Source organism: Curcuma longa, chromosome 1, assembly GCF_044706935.1.
Source record: "Curcuma longa cultivar G26 ecotype Majalengka, Jawa Barat chromosome 1, ITB_CL_G26_1.1, whole genome shotgun sequence".
NCBI lineage: Eukaryota > Viridiplantae > Streptophyta > Magnoliopsida > Zingiberales > Zingiberaceae > Curcuma > Curcuma longa.
The window spans coordinates 11,882,853-11,902,102 of record NC_133861.1 but is presented as its reverse complement, the minus strand read 5'-3'; the positions used below and the strand labels follow the sequence as shown (position 1 = coordinate 11,902,102).

Genomic DNA, 19,250 nt, shown 5'->3' with positions numbered 1-19,250 from the left:
TCCTTATGGAGATCAAGAAGCCTCTTAATGAGATTCTGCAACTCGGCTTTGAAGTCGTGGCTCTCCTTATGGAGATTCTGCAACTCGGCTTGGATCTTATGGAGATCAAGATGCACCTTATTGAGATCAAGACGCACGAGATCAAGACGCACCTTATTGAGATCCTCTTCCTCCTCAACAGCGACATCGTCAGGGAACTCTTTGTCGTTGGATTCGTTCTCGCCGTTGGCCAGGGCAACAGCGTCAGGGAACTCTTTGTCGTTGGATTCGTTCTCGCCGTTGGCCAGGGCAACAGCTTCAGGGAACTCTTTGTCGTTGGATTCGTTCTCGCCGTTGGGCAGGGCGACAGCGTTTCTTTGTCGCGTTCTTGCCGTTAGAGAGCGACGGATGAGACGGGGATTTCTTCGGCCATGGCTCTGACGGATCTTTTGAATAGGAGGCGGAGATAACACGAGCACAACTAAATAAATATATGAGCGAAAAGACCGATGAAAGATTGAGATATTTTTAAAGAAACGTACCTCTTAAGCAACGGTGATCATCGAGTCCAAAAGGTGTGATGAACGGTGACTGATTGAGTCTTTTATTTTCACGGTAGAAGTAAAATTTCAGTTTGATCCGCTGGAATACATACGTAATTTCCACTAAATATATAATAAATTTTTTTTTAATTAGTTCTTTTATAAAACTCAATTGATTAGTTCTTTTTATTTTTTAGATCAAATTCTTAGTTTATACATCACTTATAAGTAAAATAAAAAATAGTTAGAAAATAACTCAAATAAACTCATTTAAAATGTAAATAGCAACTGCAACTTGTGAATTATTATGTAACTTTAATCAAATATTTATGTTTAATCATAAAGAGTAAATAATGAAAAATAAATAATAGACAGTAAAATATTTAAAAAATTATAGAAATGCATCTCCACAAGTAAGATTTATTTGTTCTTTATATCATAATGAATATTTTATTTTAAAATAAATGAAAAGCTTAAATTTTTAAACGAGTAATGATTCATAACATGAAAAATGTCAGATGAATGCAGCATGACACTCACAATTGCATGCAATGGATCCCACTGACATGCAGTAGGACCCACTGCCAATGTGAGTGTCATGCTGCATTCATGCTGGTATTCTTCATGCTATGAATCATTAATCTTTTTAAACCCTTGATGATTAACAAAAGATAGAATTAGAATGATCTTTCAAAATGCAATAAGCAAAGTGCTTACCTAAATTAATGAGAAAAAAAATCTAATTTCAACTTGTCTCCTCGCGTCACTAATTAGACATTGACCAATTTAAAATAGAATCAACACGCTAAGCCAGTATATTATTAATTTTTATCACTGTTTTTTTTTTATTGATTTGCTTGTCAACGATTCAATCTCTCACTCGATTTATTTTATCGATTGGAATATTTAATTTGATATCTGATAAATTCTAATTTTCTAATTTATTTTCTCATAAATAATTACTTTTAATTTTCTCATTTATCTCCTCCTAATTAAATAATTAGGGCCGACCGTGCTTTGCTACAGAAGAAAAGGGGTGCGATTCAACTGCCGGGGCAGGGAGATTCCTTCAGTGCCTTCATCTCGCCGTCGAGGAGCTTCAGTAAAAAGACGATGTCCTGCTGCTGCGGGTGCGCGTGGTGCTCCGCAAAGAACGGCATGATGCTCCCGTGCAGCTCGACGTAACTCCACGCGGGGGCTTTCCTCAACCCTCGCGCTCTCATCTGCGCCCACGCATCTCCCACCCCGTCCCACCTCCGCATCGCCGCGTAGCTGTGCGCCAGTTGCACGTAACTGTTAGCCGAGTCCGGCTTCAGCGCCGTGATCCGCCTCGCTACCTCATCCGCCAACGACACGAAACCACCGGCCCTGCATGCGTCGAGCAGTATCCCCAGGACGTCGGCAGTCGGCCTTGGCGACATGGTGTTCGCGAACCCCAGCGCTTCTTCCAGCCTCCCAGCCTTGCAGAGGAGATCAACGATGCATCCCCAGTGCTCGACGCTAGGCTCCAATCGGAACTCCTCTGTCATGGACTTGAACATCCTGAGGCCCTCAGAGACCAGGCCGGCGTGACTACAAGCCGAGAGCACGGCCAGGAAAATGACACCGTTCGGTTTCATTCCCTTGCTGCGGAAGTCTCTGTACGCTCCAAGAGCCATGTCTCCCATCCCGTGGCCCCCGTATCCTGCAATCATCGCACCCCAGGAAACCAGGTCCTGCTCTGGCATTGACGCGAAGCATCTTACAGCGGCTCCCAAATCGCCGCACTTGGCGTACATGTCGACCAAAGAAGTGTCAAGGGAGATGGACGGAGCTGCTTCGTGCCTGATCGTGAAGGCGTGGACCAACCTCCCGTGGTGAAGTGCGCCCATCGAGGCACACACCTGGAGAAGGGAAACCATGGTTATGGTATCGGGTCGCTGTGAAGCCGCCCGCATTTCATCGAACAGGTAGAAAGCCTCCTCCAGGTGTCCGTTCTGAGCATAGCCAGAGATCAACGAGTTCCAGGAGACGACGTCTCGTTCAGTCAATATCTCAAACAGGTGGTGGCTCTGATTTAATCGGCCGCACTTCACGTACAAGCTGATGAGCGCGTTCTGAGCGGCGACATCTAGGATCAAACCATGCCTGACTACATGACCATGGATGGAAGCTCCAACGTTAGGTGACCCTAACTGCGCGCAAGCTGAAAAGGCACTGGCTAAGGCTGAAGAGGGAGGCGGCGACCCTGAATTCAACATCTGTTGGAAAACGAGCAACGCCTTGTCTGCTCTGCCGATCTGTACGAGGCCCGTGATCATGGCAGACCACGAGATGGCGTCCCGCCGGTCCGACGAGCTGTCAAAGAGAAGAAACGCTTCGTCGTTGTCCCCAAACTTTAAATACATCCCAACGAGCGCGGTCTCGATGAGGGCGTCCAGCCCATGCCCAGATGTGAGTAACGCCGCATGAACTAGCTTGCCCAAGCGAGCCAATGCCGCTGCTCCTCTTCCTCCATCATTGCTGGTGGTGATGGAAGACACCAAGGAGCCGTACGTCCAACGATCCGGGTGGATTCCTTCGTTCCTCATTGCGCCGAATAAATAGAACGCCTCGCGTACGCGACCAGTCTTAGAGTATCCTGAAAGAACGGAATTCCAGGAAATGACATCTCTTTCGGGCATTGAATCGAACAGCTTCCGAGCCAGCGCGACGCAGCCGCACCTTCCGTAGGCGTTCACCAAGGCGTTGGCAAGGGCGAGGTTGGACTGCAGGCCGTGGCGGAAGACAGAGGCGTGGAGGCACTGCAGAGGGACGAGGTCGAGCGGGAGCATGGAGAGCAAGGTGACGGAGTTGGGGCGGACATCGCTCCGGCGCATGTCGCGGAGGAAGGAGAAGGCCCTCTCGTGGCAGCCGGCGCGGGAGTAAGCGGCGATGACGGTGGTCCAGGGGACGACGGAGAATTTGAAGGGGATCTCGTCGAAGAGGCGTCGAGCGGAGAGGAGGGAGCCGGAGGAGGAGTAGAGGTGGAGGATGGAGGAGGAGACGAAGGTGTCGGCGGGGGCATGGCCGAGGAGGAAAGCGTGAAGGTGGAGCGCCAGACCGAGGGGATACAGAGCGGAGGAGACGGAGCAGGCGCGGAGGAGAGGAGGGAAGGCCCGGGCAGGAGGAGGCAGAGCGCGGGCTAGCAGCGACCGGTAGTCGGCGAGGAGGGCGAAGAAGGTGGCACCGCCGTCGCCACCGCATGGTTGCATCGAATGATTCGAATCCGACGCGGGAACCGAAACCTGATTCAGCTTTAAACAAACCAAATCGAATTGACGTAAACCGATGGTATCCGCGTCCGTCCAGGTTGGTTACCTCTCGTTCAGCGAAGTTTGAAAGTCGTCTTATATCATTCCACTCGGACTTGGATATAAATTATATTTTTAAGCACTCGATTTCATTCTTGGACCAGACTACTTAGCTTTTATCCAACACCATTTTATTCAAAATTTAAAAGCCTTTATACATATTAATAAAATATTTTATTAAAATTTTTTAATAAAATAATTTATTAGCAGATTTGTAGAAGAGGACAAGAATTCGAATTCTGATGAATTTTACAATACCCTCCTGCGTTATAGAAGAGAAGCCGACCGTGTGGTGCCGTTAAAATGACGGATCTATCTTTTTTAAAATCAAAAAGAAGCCCCAATTGACTATCCGCGAAAGCCAACAACGCATGCTCAACTTTTGACAAATCACGCACTTGGGCAGCAGCCTGACAACCTCTGACAACTAGCATAAATGACATTTGACTAACGACTTACAATGCCAGATGTATAATTCTCAACCATTGTTGCACTTGGCACTCCAACCGCTCTCGTATGATCAATTGGTGAACTACATAGAGATTTTTTTCATCGTCCATATAAAAATCGATGGAGATAAATTAATGATACGATAAATTTGTTCTGGCACTTAAAAACAATTCTTCCCCATTAAGCACTAACACACACTCTCATCTCTAATAATTTCCTCTCTTGGACTCGATTCTGACATTAGCGTCGTAATGATCACGCCGGTAACGCTGTCGTACCTCGCTTCGCAAGCCATTGGAATTTGATCATCTAAGAGTTCACTGTAACCTCGATTCAGATTACCATCAGATTTATCATCTACTTCATAAATTACGATGTAATTTACCACCTATTGAAGGGCAGCGCTTTTGCTTTCCATCATTTGGATACTTATGTCGTAGAGAAAATACGATAATAAAAAAAATCGTAACGAAAAGAGAGAGAGAAATCGACTAGGCCAAGGGAATTAACCACGGTCACTCTGCGGCCTCGATTAGAAACACTGATTAGCCATAAACAAAATCCAGCCTTTTTCTCTACTTTTGAAATGCAATAGTTTCAGCAAATCGTAAATGGCATGCATCTTTTTACAGACAGACATGCACGGACAAGCTTTTGGTGGGACTGGGATCTGCAGATAAATTCTGCACAAAAGCATACCGAGGTCTCTGGTTCCTCAAGCCTCATGAAACAACAACATGCTGCTACTGGTCATCATCTCACTACAGCAGCTTTGTATGGATTTGTACATTTAGGAATACCGAGTTTAAGAGAGAAAAATTGATTTAAACTGAATATTTGAATGTCATTTAGCTGAACGAGAAATATGAGGATGTCAAATATAATGACCCAAAACATATGATGTCTGGCGGACCAATGGCTTCATTCCCTAACTCTCCAAGCATGACATTATCTAATGCATTTGACAAATATAATCAAAAGACTAGATAATCTGCATCCACTTGACGAGAACATTGTTTCCAGGCAGTCGTAGCCTGTCGTCATTTTGATACCTGAAAGTGGGGAATGAGATATTAGAGAGATCTAAAAGTTGCCAAGTAAAATTCAGAGCTCAACAAACTACAAAGAGCAGCTATATACAGGCATAAGCCATAGCATATAAACATGGATGACTGGTTTCTCTGTGTTTAAATAAACCTAAAGATGTAAATCCTTGTGCAGATAACTGTAGTCTTTTGTTTGATAAGAAGCTATATAATTCAAATAACAAATATGTACTGAGAATGATGCACTTAATGTCTGTGTCTAGCAATGATAAAAGGCATTTATTATGGACCAAATTTGAATCGATGATGATATTATTATATAAAGTAGCCAATGTTCAATTTGAAACGTGCAGTGAATGTGGCCAGAGTTAGCTACCATAATGAAGAAAATTTACTGCATATGCAGCTCTCCTAAAAAAATACGTGACCATATACTTTCAGTGATCAGTTATCTCACCTAGACCACTACTAACATGCAGCAAATATATCGAAGAATAAATTGCAGCTGATGATAAATTAGATAATTTAAATTCAGTTTTAATTCATTGCTAATATATATAATCGACAAAAAGAATTGGCCAAACCCCTTGACTAAAAAATGTGACAGCTGTAAGAATGATTGATTGATGATCTAGGGCAAAATGGGACACTTATGCTTCAGTTGGGATATAGTTTCAAAAGCCTCAAGACCTAGCCATTCTCAAAACCAAAGGGCATCAATCTCCTGCAACTTGCTGTTAGCCCATCACATTTTTTAAATTAAAAAAAAAAAAAAAAACAACTCACATTTTATTTGTAGTGTCATAGTGATAGAAACTCATGAATGGAGTCCATAAGAGTCAGTTGGCTATGACTATGAGGAATCAATGATGGTTTTCATAAGGATGGATCATTGACATATACCAAACTAAAGTTAACAACTTATCATGCCAATCCGAAATTGTTTGCATAACAGCACAACCACTAGGAATTTTGTAATTCATGCATTTACTAGTTGGTAGATTGAAGCAATCCATTTTTATGGATTGTTTATAACAATAAACTCCTTAAAATAATAATTGTAATTTTTATAAACAGATTGTGTTTCAAATGCTTATTAAAGATGAGCAAAAATGCATGGTATGTCCTATGTTTTGCCCACGAGCTCTAGTGGTAATTTCTTATGATTTTTTGGTTGTTACTATGTTTCATTGGTTTTGTAGGATCTGATCCAATAAACCGTAGAAGCTAAAAGAAAAAGTTATATATTCTGATCAAAGATGATCTATTTATGTAGCCCTACCTTACATTCATGTGTTGTCATTTGAACATCTCAATTGATTCAGAATACGTACATTTGACTGTTTGCACAATCTAATCTCAATTCCCAACACTAGCATTTCATCTCCAGTTTATCATGAAATTACTCGTTTTATGTGTCAAGCTTGGAGTCAGCAACAATAAAATTCACATGACTGACCTGTGCATTAAGAATTACATAACTAAGCTAATCAATGTAAAACTTAGCTGGTTAAAGTATTTCCAACCCAATGCATCAGTGGACAAGCAAAAATCATTGACTGCGACAAAGGAAAAGAAAATTGGCTACCAAACTAGTTACTCAATCAGTCCGAAACTAACAAAATTGAACCCAAGTTACCAATTTTGAATTTGCATAACATTCCTGACTTTCAAGCTTTTATTAACAAATACTGTCAGATGTTTTGAATTTAGTTCACTAGAGTACTGTCACAGAATAAAAATGCTCAAAATCATTGGATGAGAAAGATTAACCAGAGGATTTTCATGGGAGCTATGGCGATTGTTTTGCACTTTGTGAACCACACCAGAGTCACGATGGCACCGTGGGTTGCATGCAAAGACTAGGAGAAGCCAGAGAGCTTAGAGACAAGAGGTTTTTCTTCTGAAATTGAGCTTTTGATGCTTGAAAAGATTTTGCTTGTTTTCACCATTAATATGAGAGAGGTGTAAAGAGAGGAATGAGAGGACTTCTGAATTCAATGTAGACAGTGTATTGTTCAATTTTTATTGAATATCTCTGATATCATATAAATTTGGATTCTCTGGTAAATATCTTAGGTTAAAACATGTAGATCACGTTTCTTCATTTCTTGTGATGATGTGATTTTATTGTGTTTGTGGAAGGTATATTCATCTGCACACAGAATTGAATCTATTTCCTCTATCATGAGCGACAAATTCTTGGTAGTGGAGGGGATTCCACATTCTAGGTATATTGATATATACATATTCTACTTTGCAAAGAAAAATCAAGCCATTAAATACCATAACTACCGCAGATAGTCAAGATACATCACAGGAAATCAAGAAGAAACTGGAAGTGTTGCACAGTGAACAAGCTATTAATCATATTTATTTCTGGAAGAGGTTGTGCATGTAACATATGAAAGATGATTAGGATCTAAATGGAGCGTCTAAACAATTTCATGACTTTGTAGAAAGACTGGTTAGTTCATTGTTTGATCTGTTCAATTCTACAGGTGGTGATGATTAAATTTACTGCTCAAAATAAGGATAAAGTTGTCGATTTTCATTTCATATTGGAATAAAGCAAAGGATAGTCATTAGGGCAGCAATCTTAATTGTGCATATCTAAATCAAGCCTAGATTACTGTGTTTACTAAAGATGTCCAGAGCTTCTGCAGTAAGATAAACATATATGGCCACTATAAAAGCAATTGCTTGATGAAAAAAAAAAAAGAAGGAAAAGGAGCTCAGTGTAGCGAGAAGGCAATAAAGGCAGAATACATTATTTCTCTAGTTGTCACAAAATCACCTACTATAGCCTAGTAGTTAGACTGAACTTGTGTGATGTGTATTTATATGAGAGAGAAATTTAAGATATTCAATGCAAATGTGAAAAGACCTTGAGTCTAGAAGATGATCCATAGGTTGAGGTCTAAGAAGGGCAACATGTCCAGTGAATTCATGTAGATCAGGGCACCTAAAGACAGGTCAGGCAAAAGAGCAGACTCGTCAATTATTTAGAATGGAAGAATCTAAAGGATCTCCCTCTGTGATTGAATAGCACTACTAACCAGATCAGGAGCATGTGCTCACTCAAGGTGAAGTCAAGAAAGTGGATAAATGGCATGCATTTTTTCTGCAGGAGCATGCTGAGAGTAAGACAGCTTTGGAGCATTACTTAAGAGTTTAAAATGGAGCAGGATTTTGCTGATATATAGAGTTATTGAGCATCGATAAACTTAACCACACTACACTAGAGTGCTATGGTGCATGACCCATTTTGTAAACTAATTGCAAGAGAAATTTCTTTTTTTTTTTTTTTTTTGGAATGGGAAGGCCATTAGACGTTGCAGAGATGAGTTTCAAGTTGACCATCAAACATCTGATGATCCCATAGGCTGCAAAGAAGGGCTGTGCGAAACCAGAAAGCTCATAATGAGAAGAGTTTATACCAGACTATCAGATTGTTGGATCAAAGTGCTATGGTGCATGACCCACTTTGTAAACTAATTGCAAGATAAATTTCTTTCTTTTTTTTTTTTTGAACTGGGATGGTCATTAGAAGTTGCAGAGATGAGTTTCAACTTGAGCATCAAACATCTGATGATCCCATAGGCTGCAAAGAAGGGCTGTGCAAAACCAGAAAGCTCATAATGAGAAGAGTTTATACCAGACTATGAGTTTGTTGGATTAGATAAAAGAAAATTGTTTTTCCTTGGGAGAATAAGCCACATTGCAATGCCAACGGGGAAAACATAGTGATACCAATATTTTACTTTATTTAGCTGTATGCATTAGAGAAACTAAAGCTTAGCTGCATGTATAGAAAACAATGCAGTTGAATTATGAACTAGTTATGTAAAGAACACAAACTATTTATAAGATGCAGTGGCATGATGAACTAGATAAAAAGCACAACTTTCTCTCCCACTATTATCAAACTAATTATTTGTCCCAAGCCCATGAGTTCGGATAAATCTCAAAGTTGTGTCATTTTTCCACATTTGAAATTTTTTATTTTGGTTTTTCCCCAAAACAGTCTGATTCGCAATTTAACTTAAAATGCTTCAAACTCAAAAAAGACAGGTCGCCACAATTCCATAATCATACCATCATCAAAGAACTTCGCATTAAATTTTGTCAACCTAACAGTCATTAAGATCCTTAATATCCCCCACCCTACCCTGTTGCCTACCTGCAAGATCGAGTCATCACATTTAACTCACATATGCATCCCGAACAAAGAGTACGAGCCTTTTACATTTTCAGAATGGAACAAACACCAAACTATCACGACCAACCCATGCTCCAATGGAACTATCTAACTCATTGAGATTATTCATACATATATTGAAGTTCGTAGTTCCCATCATATTCTATTTCACCAACCTCCAAATTGGATGTGAACAAACTTCACGGGAACCAACAATGTAGTATCTAAAAACATCCAACCCGTACTCAAATGGAACTATCCCTCTTGCTGAAAAACCTCAGGCATACACATACATTTTAAGACCGAGCTTTTCATCATATTCTATTTCACTAACCTCCAAATCGGTCTGCAAACAAACTCGAATAGCAAGAATACTCAATCATACTCTGCAATCAAAAAAACGACAACCGCTATCCACCACCCTATTCTTCATTTTCCATCAAAACAAGTCAACAACCCACTCTCTTTCTCTCTCCGTGTATTTCCATTTGCTTCTTTATCCTTCTACTGTCCTCGTTTCCACCAGAAACCCAACTACTCCTGGCAAAATCTCCCACATGCCTCGCAGAGGAAGAAGGCAGCATTAAAACGTAATAATTTTTTTTTAAAAAAAAAATTGGTTGTTCGAAAACAGGACAATGGCACTAACAGCTTATCGGAGGAGGAGAAGGAGAAGGACGAGTTCCCTAACCTTTTTTCTCCTCTCGTGCCGCCTCCTCCCCGGAGTCGGCGGAGGGGAATCAGCGAGGGGCGAAGACATCCGATTCCTGAAGGACGATCAAGCGGCGGGAGGAGTAGGAGGACGAAACCCTGGCTCTCGATATTCTCTTCCCTCTGTGCGAAGAAAGAGATTGAAGACTTAGAGAGGCGGAGGATAATAAATAGGGGGGCAAAGAAAGAGTGTCAGCTGCTGCAATCTCTAATCTCTGATTTGGACGAAACTTGTCGGCTTTATTCCTTTTCCTTGTTTTTTTTCCTTCTCTTTCTTCGTATTTTCTTTTTTCTCTTTTCAGTTTTTTTCTCGAGAAAAGGGAGACGCGAATGCCGATGAGAGGCAAAGAGAGCCGTTAGAGTGGGTGTGCGGATGGGTGGCTGGTGTGGGTGTGCGGATTGAGAAAGCGAGGATTTATTTTGAAACAGGGCGGAAGGCGTCCCCAGTTGCGATTAGGCGTCCGCTGTTTGCTGTTGGCACGCAGTGCACGAGGCGGTGCGCGTGCAGGGAGAGAGCGATGAGGTGGAGCCAGCCCGAACGGGCAGCGGTTGAGTGGGAGCCAGCACTGACGAAGCATGTCGCGCTGCGCTTTGACGCATATATTCCTACGTCTGGACCCACATCTGGACCCGTGACAAAACATCAAATATTTACTCGCTCAATAATTGTTTAAATTAATAAGGACCGTAAAATTTTACCCTATCTCTCATCGTATTTTAATTATTTTTTAAATTATTCCTAAAAATTTGCTACAATTTTTGGATCTATCATATTTTCTTAAGTATTTAAAACTACCAAGCAATTTACTCTATCACTGTTTCAACTTTAGAAAAAAAATCGAAAATGCAATGAACTTTTATATTTATAAAAAAATAGATTTTATTTTTCAAAGTGCCTTTTGTCAAAAATAATATATATATATATATATATAATTATAAAATTTAAGAAAACTCGAACTAAGACCATGAATATTCCGTGACTACGATCTCTATTGTGAATTCGTTGCCGCATCACGAAATTAACAACCAAAATTTATGATTTTTTTTTGCTAATTTTTTTTTAAATAAATACGTCTTCAACGTTAGATTCAATAATAATATGGAAATTGCCCTTTATATTTTACGGTCTCGCCCTTAGAAAATAGTTTCACTAGCTAACATTACGAAAACACAATAAAAGTCTATCATCTAACGCTCTAGTCAAACGTCCTCGTAGTCATCCCAACTAAAAGAGATAAATTAGATATTGAACGACCACGGCTCAAATCCTTATCCTTTGATATGAAAGTCTATCATCTGACATCATTCCAACGACTCTACACAGTTGACTCCATGATCATTTATGAAGAAGTATATCAGAAAACTACAGTGACCACTATGGAGAAGATATTATCTTAACTTCGTCAAGATTCGATCCTTATCTATTTCAATAAATCTGTCTCACACTAATCAACCCAACCTCCTCGTATCCTTTAGCAAAAAAGGTGAAATCTACCACCTCAGCAGTCTCACACAATCGGTTCTACAACTATCTATGAGGAGGTAAATTGGGAAGCTGCAGTCGGCCACGACGAAGGAAAGGAAGTCGAAATTTGATCATTGTTTACTTCAACAACTCTACTCTGTCATAACCAACTCAATTATGTCCGAGGGCAACCTTCTCATATCCTTTTCAATAAAAGATAGAATCCACCACTCCAACGGTCCCACACAGTCGATCCCATGACTATCTATGAGAAAATAAATCGAGAAACTACAACTGATCACGATGGGAGAGAGTATTATTTCGACTTCGTCGAAATTTGACTTTTGTCCACTTTAATAAATTTATTCCGTCATAATCAACTCAATTATACCTACAACTTTCTCATATCCTTGCTTTTGCAGCAAGTTGCCCAGCCAAACGCAACACAAGGGTGAAGCAGGCAGCACCTGCACGGAACCAAAATAACTCATCGTGTCAATTTCTGCTCCCTCCGGTTCGTTGCGCAGCAACGTTTGACCTTAGTTTACCCATTGAACTTGACCTTATTTACTCTCCAGGACAACAAATTAACCATGAACCGTGGCGATGAAGTGTTGCTGACTGCAGCTCTCCCTCCGTCTGCAGGTTTGCCTAAGTTTGGATGTGAAGTTCCAGGTCCATTCATCGGCCCTTGATAGCAAATGACAAGCTTGGAATACAACTTTGGATGGGGGAACAGATTAGATGGAAGGGAAAGATAGAAGGGGAGATATAGACATGGAGAATAAAGGAAATCTCAATCAGCAGTCACCATCACGCTCCCTCTGCTTAGCTGCCTGCAGTTTTGTCTGCAACTGGGTGGAGTGGCAGTGGTACTGACAACAGTAGAAGGGAGGACCATGGAGTAAGATGTGGCCTGGCCTGCCACTAGTGCCATGGCTCTGTTTCGGGCAACAGTTTGAACTTGAATCAGCTCTGCCAAATTGAAACAAAGACCGGGAGTTAGAAGTTGGAGTGGCGATGCACCTCATGGGGCTGTATGGGCCACGCTAACTGTAGGCACTGGCGCTCTTGCAGCTGACCTCGGCTGATGGGTCACTATTTGCCAGAATCCCTTAATTGAGGTTGAGTATTGATCTCTACTTTGTAAATGCTCATGTACTTCAGCGTTTGGCGTTAGCAGAGTTTATGAGTGCAGTCAACAATGTCGAAAACATTTATTTAATTTCTCTTTTATGGCATAGTGCCTGCATGGTTTACTTAATAACATAAAGATCCCAGAAGTAATCTTCGTTTAAATATTTAAAAGATTTAAATTTACTTCTTTGAAGTCTTCCATAGCACAAGCTTTAAGGTGTCTCATCGTCTCCGCTGGCTAGAAATTCATAGTCATTGTAATACTTCGATCATCACAATGAAGAAATCCACGTCAAAACCCTGAACAAAGGGGTTAGTTGGTGTCTTTAATAAATTCGTCAAAACCCTACCCCCTGACATATGAACTGGCAAATGCTGCCACCATGGACTTAAATGCTAGAGCCATATTCACAAGATTCCAACTATTACTTACGTTGAATATATGCATGCAGAAAATCACTGTTTTATGGAGCGTTTACGCCATCTATATACATCCCAGTTGACAGCTGCAACAAAAGAAAATGGGTTTAGTAGATTGAGTACAGGAATTAATCACAAATTTCAAACGGGAGTATATAGGGTTGCAGTGGAACCTATATATCAGGTCGAGTTCTTTTTCTTCCTGAGCTGATGAAGCTGGTCCCTCCACTGAGCTGCAAGGCGTTGAGTAATTAGATCACAAGCATAGACAAAATGATAGGTTGCTATCCGGTTTGATTTGGTTAATACATCAGCATATGCATTTTATTAAGATTCTGGCTCTGATCTAAGTGAACCCTCCTTCAACGCCAATACAAGTGCCTTGGGGTCAGATTATATATATTAGAGTTTATATGATTTTCCTGAGACTTCTTCTATAATTGTAAAAGTCAATGCATCTCAAGCAACTTTTTATTCATCAACCAAGTACTATAATCATCTGCAACATGACATGAAATGAAGGAAAAATGTTTTACCAGCATCTTTGTAGCGTTCCTCTATGGCGGCGTTCAACATGTTCTGTATCAACCCAAACTCTTCTGTCTCCATGCAAGGCTGACCATCAGGTCTGGATGGAGAAACAAGTGAATCAAAGTGTCAAAACCATAAGCAAAGAATGCGGAGAAAACAGAAAACAATGAATTAGAAAAACAAAAGCATCAACCTAATTGAGTGCCATCTATGTGATTGATATTTTTTATCTTCCAATTCACTTTTAATTGTATTAAACTAAATTCTTTTATCCCCATTTATCCTTCACACTTTCAATCCTAATCGATTCAAATTGTCTAATTACTAACTACAAAATTAATTGGCATGAGTCTACAGGTTCATATCATATTTATATATTTTTTAATATCAACATATATTGGAACAACACATAACTGCTCTCCAGGGTAATAGTGCTTTTTATATTCTGTCTTGTCACTTTCACACATCCATTCTAGCAGTCACATAATGATCGTGCAAGAAAAACAAAACTAATTCATCTTGAATCAGAAACAATCCTAGGATCAAATCATAGCAGTGAAACCTTTTTCATAGGTAGCATAATCATTTTATGATTCAAGGGAATTCAAAGAAAAGTTTCATTTGGAAAAGCGAGCAAAAACTTGTCCAAAGACAAATACAAGAAGACAGTTGGAATGTAAAATTTAAATTAGTAGAAAAAGATCTCTGATGGTTCCGTCGTGCATACAACACAAGTTAATGTACCTATCAAGTTCCATAAACAGCATTCCATCTAATGGAGGAGCCTGCATTACTGGCTTGCTTGGCTGAACAACTCGCATCCCATCAGTATAGACAAGATGCCTGTTGACTTGTATGGGCACCTGCGTAAGTGAAAGCAAGCATATACACATATCAAACATATCTTCACAATTACATGATGTACAGGATCAAATTTGATAGGTACACTAAGAAAATAAATGCTTGAGAGTAGGAATACACAAGGGTGTTATGGCACGGGAGAAGGAACTAACAAATAGGTTTTTTGCTAAAAAAGTAAATGTCGAGCTATTTAGTCACTATCTAAGCAATGATTAACTAATGAACTAAGAAGCATAAATTCAATTAAATTCACAGCTCAACGTAGATGGAAAACATTAATTTAAGTAGCCATTTCCAAAATCTGATGATTTGCTGATGGATTTTCTGGTTCCACACATCAATCAGGTTTATGGCTGTGGAATGCCAACCCTCACACCAATTTGCATTAAATAAAGGACGATCAGCCACAAGTTTGATATCAAACACCAAATAAATTGAATCTAATTGTCAGATGCCTCCAGGCCTTAAACAATCCCAATTTCTAGAGAAAGCAGGTTTGAGAAGTTAAAAGACCAACCCCTTCCAAACATTGTGCATAGAGGAACTACTTGATGCAGCTAGAACACCTCTCTTGTTCAGAGAATTTTCTGAAATCTAAACATTTATGTTATATTATTTTGCAATATTAAGTACCTAGATTCAAATTTGAGAAACAGAACAAACCTTGCAACGAACAGCCAAATTGATGGCATCAGAAGGTCTCAAATCAAAGCTAATAGTCTCCTTTTCATTTCCTACCTACACATGAAGAAGGCAGGACTTCAAAACTCATTTGCCATAAAGTACTTTGCGAATACCATATAATGATATAGACCTTTGAGAGGTACAGCTGAGCAAAGTAAGCCTCATTCACTCTCTTGGTGACCCTAACAACTTGAACCTGTAACAAGCGATTGTCATTTCATCATAAGGTTTCCAAGAAACAAGAGTTTAAAACTGTAAGAATAATAAAAATTGGTTAATCAGATACTACATTTGATAGAAGAAACTGACTTAAATGTCAAGTAAAAAAGATCCAAAAGTTAAAAACATGAGTTTGCACAACAATGTTTAATTATAGGCCTGAATATTACAATATGTTCTCGAAAAGTATGTCAGGATGCCTTTCAAATTGTACTAAAAAAAAAGATGAAGGGTTTCAAGTGACAAGGAATACATCAACTTACCGCCCACCCCAGCTCTTCAATCATCATTTTGACTACTTGATAAAAAGTTGGTCTAGCCTGAGAACAAACATATATCAAGTATTGTTCTTGTCCGGAATGTAAGAATTGATAATCACTATAATCCAAAAAGATGCAGTCATACAATTGGAACATCCCGAATCGCAGCCATCAGCAACACACTCGGCATTTCCACTGAAAATGAAGGCACTAATCATTTTCTGGAAAAGGACTAGTATTTAGAAGAAGCTAACAAAGAAAACACATACTAACGATAATAGGAAGTAGAAGATCACTTCCATCTTCCATCTTCAACACAATTGCCGGATGAGGAGCATAGTCTAGTGAGCTCCCACCTTGGGGACTATTATGTATGCATCTTAAGTATCTACCATCACGCATTTTTATCATAAATCCATCTGATTCACTTCTAACCTGAACTGCTTGTACGAGAGAAATATAATGTAATATATTGGCCTTTAAAATAAATCAAAATACTACATTTCACAAATCAAATTTCCACTTAATAAAAAGAAATTGATATTGTTAGTATGCACAAATTACAGCTGTTTAAATAGCCCATAAGGTTATAACACTTGTTCCAACAAAACCAAAATAAGTTCTTTTCATTTTGAAAAAAAAAGGGATGCGAGTGAGCCAAGACAGCACACTCAGAGATTCTATTAACGCTAAATGAAAGCATAGAGGCTGTTGAACAAGCAAGGAGCTAACCCATAGAAACTAACAGAGAGTTCTTAAAAGCCAAAACAGCCACAACCATAACAAGTTCTTTGCTGAACTAAATCTTAATACCCTATACTTGCTGAATAAATGCATAATTAGCACCAGATCATCCAGTCTTTTTGCACTTAAATCATATATTTTGTTAGAATAACAGAAACCTAACTATATTAGCTTGAAGAAAATATTAAATACATATGAAGGCATGGGATACAGTCTGTTAACTATTAAATGGAAAATTTTTAAGCAACGTATAAACATATAGATCTTCAATGAGAGAGACAATGTGAAGCCACATGTCAGAAAAAAAAAATCAAGCTCGAGGATATTACCAGCTTCTATCACAGAAGAGTTTACATACTCCTCATCATTTGCATTGAAATTGCCAGCCATGCTTCCATTACCATCAGAAGAGGAACTGAAACTACAATGAATGCGCCACTGTTTCTTACCCCAAGATTTCAGAGATATGCCACCAACGTGAAGTATGTTTTTGCATCTAGGTCTGTACCCCAAACCTCCTCCTTGAATAGCCACAGACTTTATGTTGTGATTAGTGATAACAGAACCAGATATTCCAGAGTTTGCATGAATATCAAGGAGACAGTTAATTGCTCCCTCTAAAACTCCCATCTTAGTTTCCTTAAGAACATGTATCAAAGTTAAGTATGATGCAAAAGCTTAAAACGGTAAAGAAAAAATTAAGTGATAAGAGTACCATATAGTATCATGAAATTGAACAAAAAACAAAATCTTAGCATGAAAACATAAATAGGCAATCCGAAGCCTCAAAGTTGTAGCACGTGTCTCCTCATTTGGAGGAATCTTAAATTACAATATCAGACTTAGGCAAGTCAGAAGAAAGACCAAATATCACACGTTTCATGTGGATAACTATAGCAAACAAAGAATCTTCAAGGACATTTGGAGATGGGATTTAAAAAACATAATTTTTGGGATAGAAAGAGTAAGAAGTAAGTTTTTTGAGAAATTTTTCTACCATCACACCAACTTTTGAAACCACTTTGCTTCAGTCTCTTGAAAAACCCAACTCAAACAATCTATAGTGTCTAACTAACAACAAATTTCTCACTATCACATCAAAATACTTCCTCTTAAGACACTTAAAACAGAACTTCAATGTCAAACAAGTGTATTCATAATAATCATCAAGGGAACAATACTTCCTTTCTTTCAATTATGTCCTACTAACATCCTGATTGAGAATTTCAAGAAACAAGTGCAAATTAATTGATAATCCAGGCCCACATAGGATGCCTCTGTGTTCCTTATCTTCTCTTGCATTGCACATACCACAAAAGAATCTTTGTAATAGAATTACTTATAGTCTACGCCTTTGATTATCTTTCCCACTTATGCAATATTTTGAAAATTTTCAATAACAATTCCAATGTCAGTCAATTCTTACAAATTTGACAACCACACAAAAAAAAAATTAGAAAATGGATTAACTAGGAGTGAAAGATCAAGTAACCAGTAAACCCCACTCAATCCAAGTTGCAATAATCAACTTCAATAGCATGCATTTCAGTTAGCAATCCTCATTCCTCATTATTATTATTGTTATTATTATTTCTATTAAGCTTCTTTCTTAAATATTATCTCTAACCTTACCGTAAGCCATGATATCATCCATAGAAAAAAAAAAAAACTTTTCCACATTTCAACCTGAATCACCGAGGATCCGGTCAACTCATGCTGTCATTAACTACTACATTTTAAAAACACAAATACCACGACATTAACTACTACAGCATGACCGAGGAATAATTGCAATATTTCATCGGACGAAGCAATGGTTTTCAGTGGTGTCAAAACGGGAACATTTCAGAACCTACCATGAAGAAGGCGAAGCACAAATTCAGGTAACCACAAATCGGACATCGAACAGACCCTCGGAGGCCAAAAGCGCACAGATCAACCAGAAAAGAAAAGGCAAGAGGACCGATCGACAAAAAAGCTTTACCTAAACCTCCTAAAACAGCCGATCAAACTGGAACTCCCCGGCGATCAATCTGCTCTCCACTCGCTGAGATTCCAAATTCGGAGGCCCCATTTATTCTCACCCCACTGGTTATAAAAAGATAGCTACAGAAATCGAAAGCATGATATTACCAATACGCCCTTCACCTTCCGCTAAATATCTAATTCTTTTCAGGAATTAGGATATTATACGAGGATAATTTTGTACTTCCACGATTTTGATTTCTTAACTGCTTCATCCGCTTGTCGTTCCGGATACCGGTCACCGGCATACCCCGTTTCCACCACATTTTGACTCGTCATTACTCAACCATAAAGACAAAAGTACCCTTTGTTAAATTACTTCATAGTACTTCCATCATAACAGCGAGTTGGTAGTTTAAGAATCGTCCCAGGGCAGTAGTTTTCCTTACAAAACAAAACGGGAAGTCGCCGGTGAACATTAGCTTGTTCAGCGAACGGACGGCACGTGTCCACGCATCAAAGACTGGATAAGGGTCTCGTTCTTCAATCCTTCCAGATTTTTAGTTGAATAGTGATAAACATTAAACCTCTATTTGAATTTTAATAAAAAATAGAGTGACATTTTATTTACCGTTAAGTCGACTAGGATAACTGATTTGATTCATCGTAAAAATCCCATGGCTAGCATTGGATTTGTGGGCTA

General features: G+C 39.3%; 2 protein-coding genes and 1 long non-coding RNA gene across 4 annotated transcripts; all 3 read right to left on the bottom strand.

Moving 5' to 3' along the window:
- Nucleotides 1-1,545: 1,545 nt before the first annotated feature.
- Nucleotides 1,546-3,754, bottom strand: LOC141846801 (pentatricopeptide repeat-containing protein At4g04370-like). The gene has a single exon (XM_074734865.1). It carries the CDS (start codon nucleotides 3,752-3,754, stop codon nucleotides 1,565-1,567), a length of 2,190 nt encoding a protein of 729 aa, XP_074590966.1. The 3' UTR covers nucleotides 1,546-1,564.
- A 1,353-nt stretch (nucleotides 3,755-5,107) lies between these two features.
- Nucleotides 5,108-10,443, bottom strand: LOC141843806 (uncharacterized). The gene is made up of 2 exons (XR_012603077.1): nucleotides 10,242-10,443; nucleotides 5,108-5,355 (listed from the first exon to the last, which is right to left on the bottom strand). It is a non-coding gene; the product is annotated as an uncharacterized LOC141843806 (long non-coding RNA).
- A 2,655-nt stretch (nucleotides 10,444-13,098) lies between these two features.
- On the bottom strand, nucleotides 13,099-18,639 carry LOC141834436 (bifunctional nuclease 1-like). 2 transcript variants are annotated; one of them, XR_012602335.1, is made up of 12 exons: nucleotides 18,567-18,639; nucleotides 16,912-17,221; nucleotides 16,108-16,278; nucleotides 15,984-16,033; nucleotides 15,842-15,898; nucleotides 15,490-15,555; nucleotides 15,339-15,413; nucleotides 14,559-14,677; nucleotides 13,820-13,911; nucleotides 13,457-13,516; nucleotides 13,297-13,369; nucleotides 13,099-13,163 (listed from the first exon to the last, which is right to left on the bottom strand). XR_012602335.1 is itself a non-coding variant. In XM_074721779.1 (11 exons), exons 2-10 carry the CDS (start codon nucleotides 17,210-17,212, stop codon nucleotides 13,464-13,466), a joined length of 984 nt encoding a protein of 327 aa, XP_074577880.1. In that variant the 5' UTR covers nucleotides 17,213-17,221; nucleotides 18,567-18,639; the 3' UTR covers nucleotides 13,099-13,369; nucleotides 13,457-13,463. The 2 variants fall into 2 exon arrangements, 1 of the variants encoding a protein (XP_074577880.1); XM_074721779.1 differs by having other exon boundaries at nucleotides 13,099-13,369.
- Between the last annotated feature and the right edge of the window lie 611 nt (nucleotides 18,640-19,250).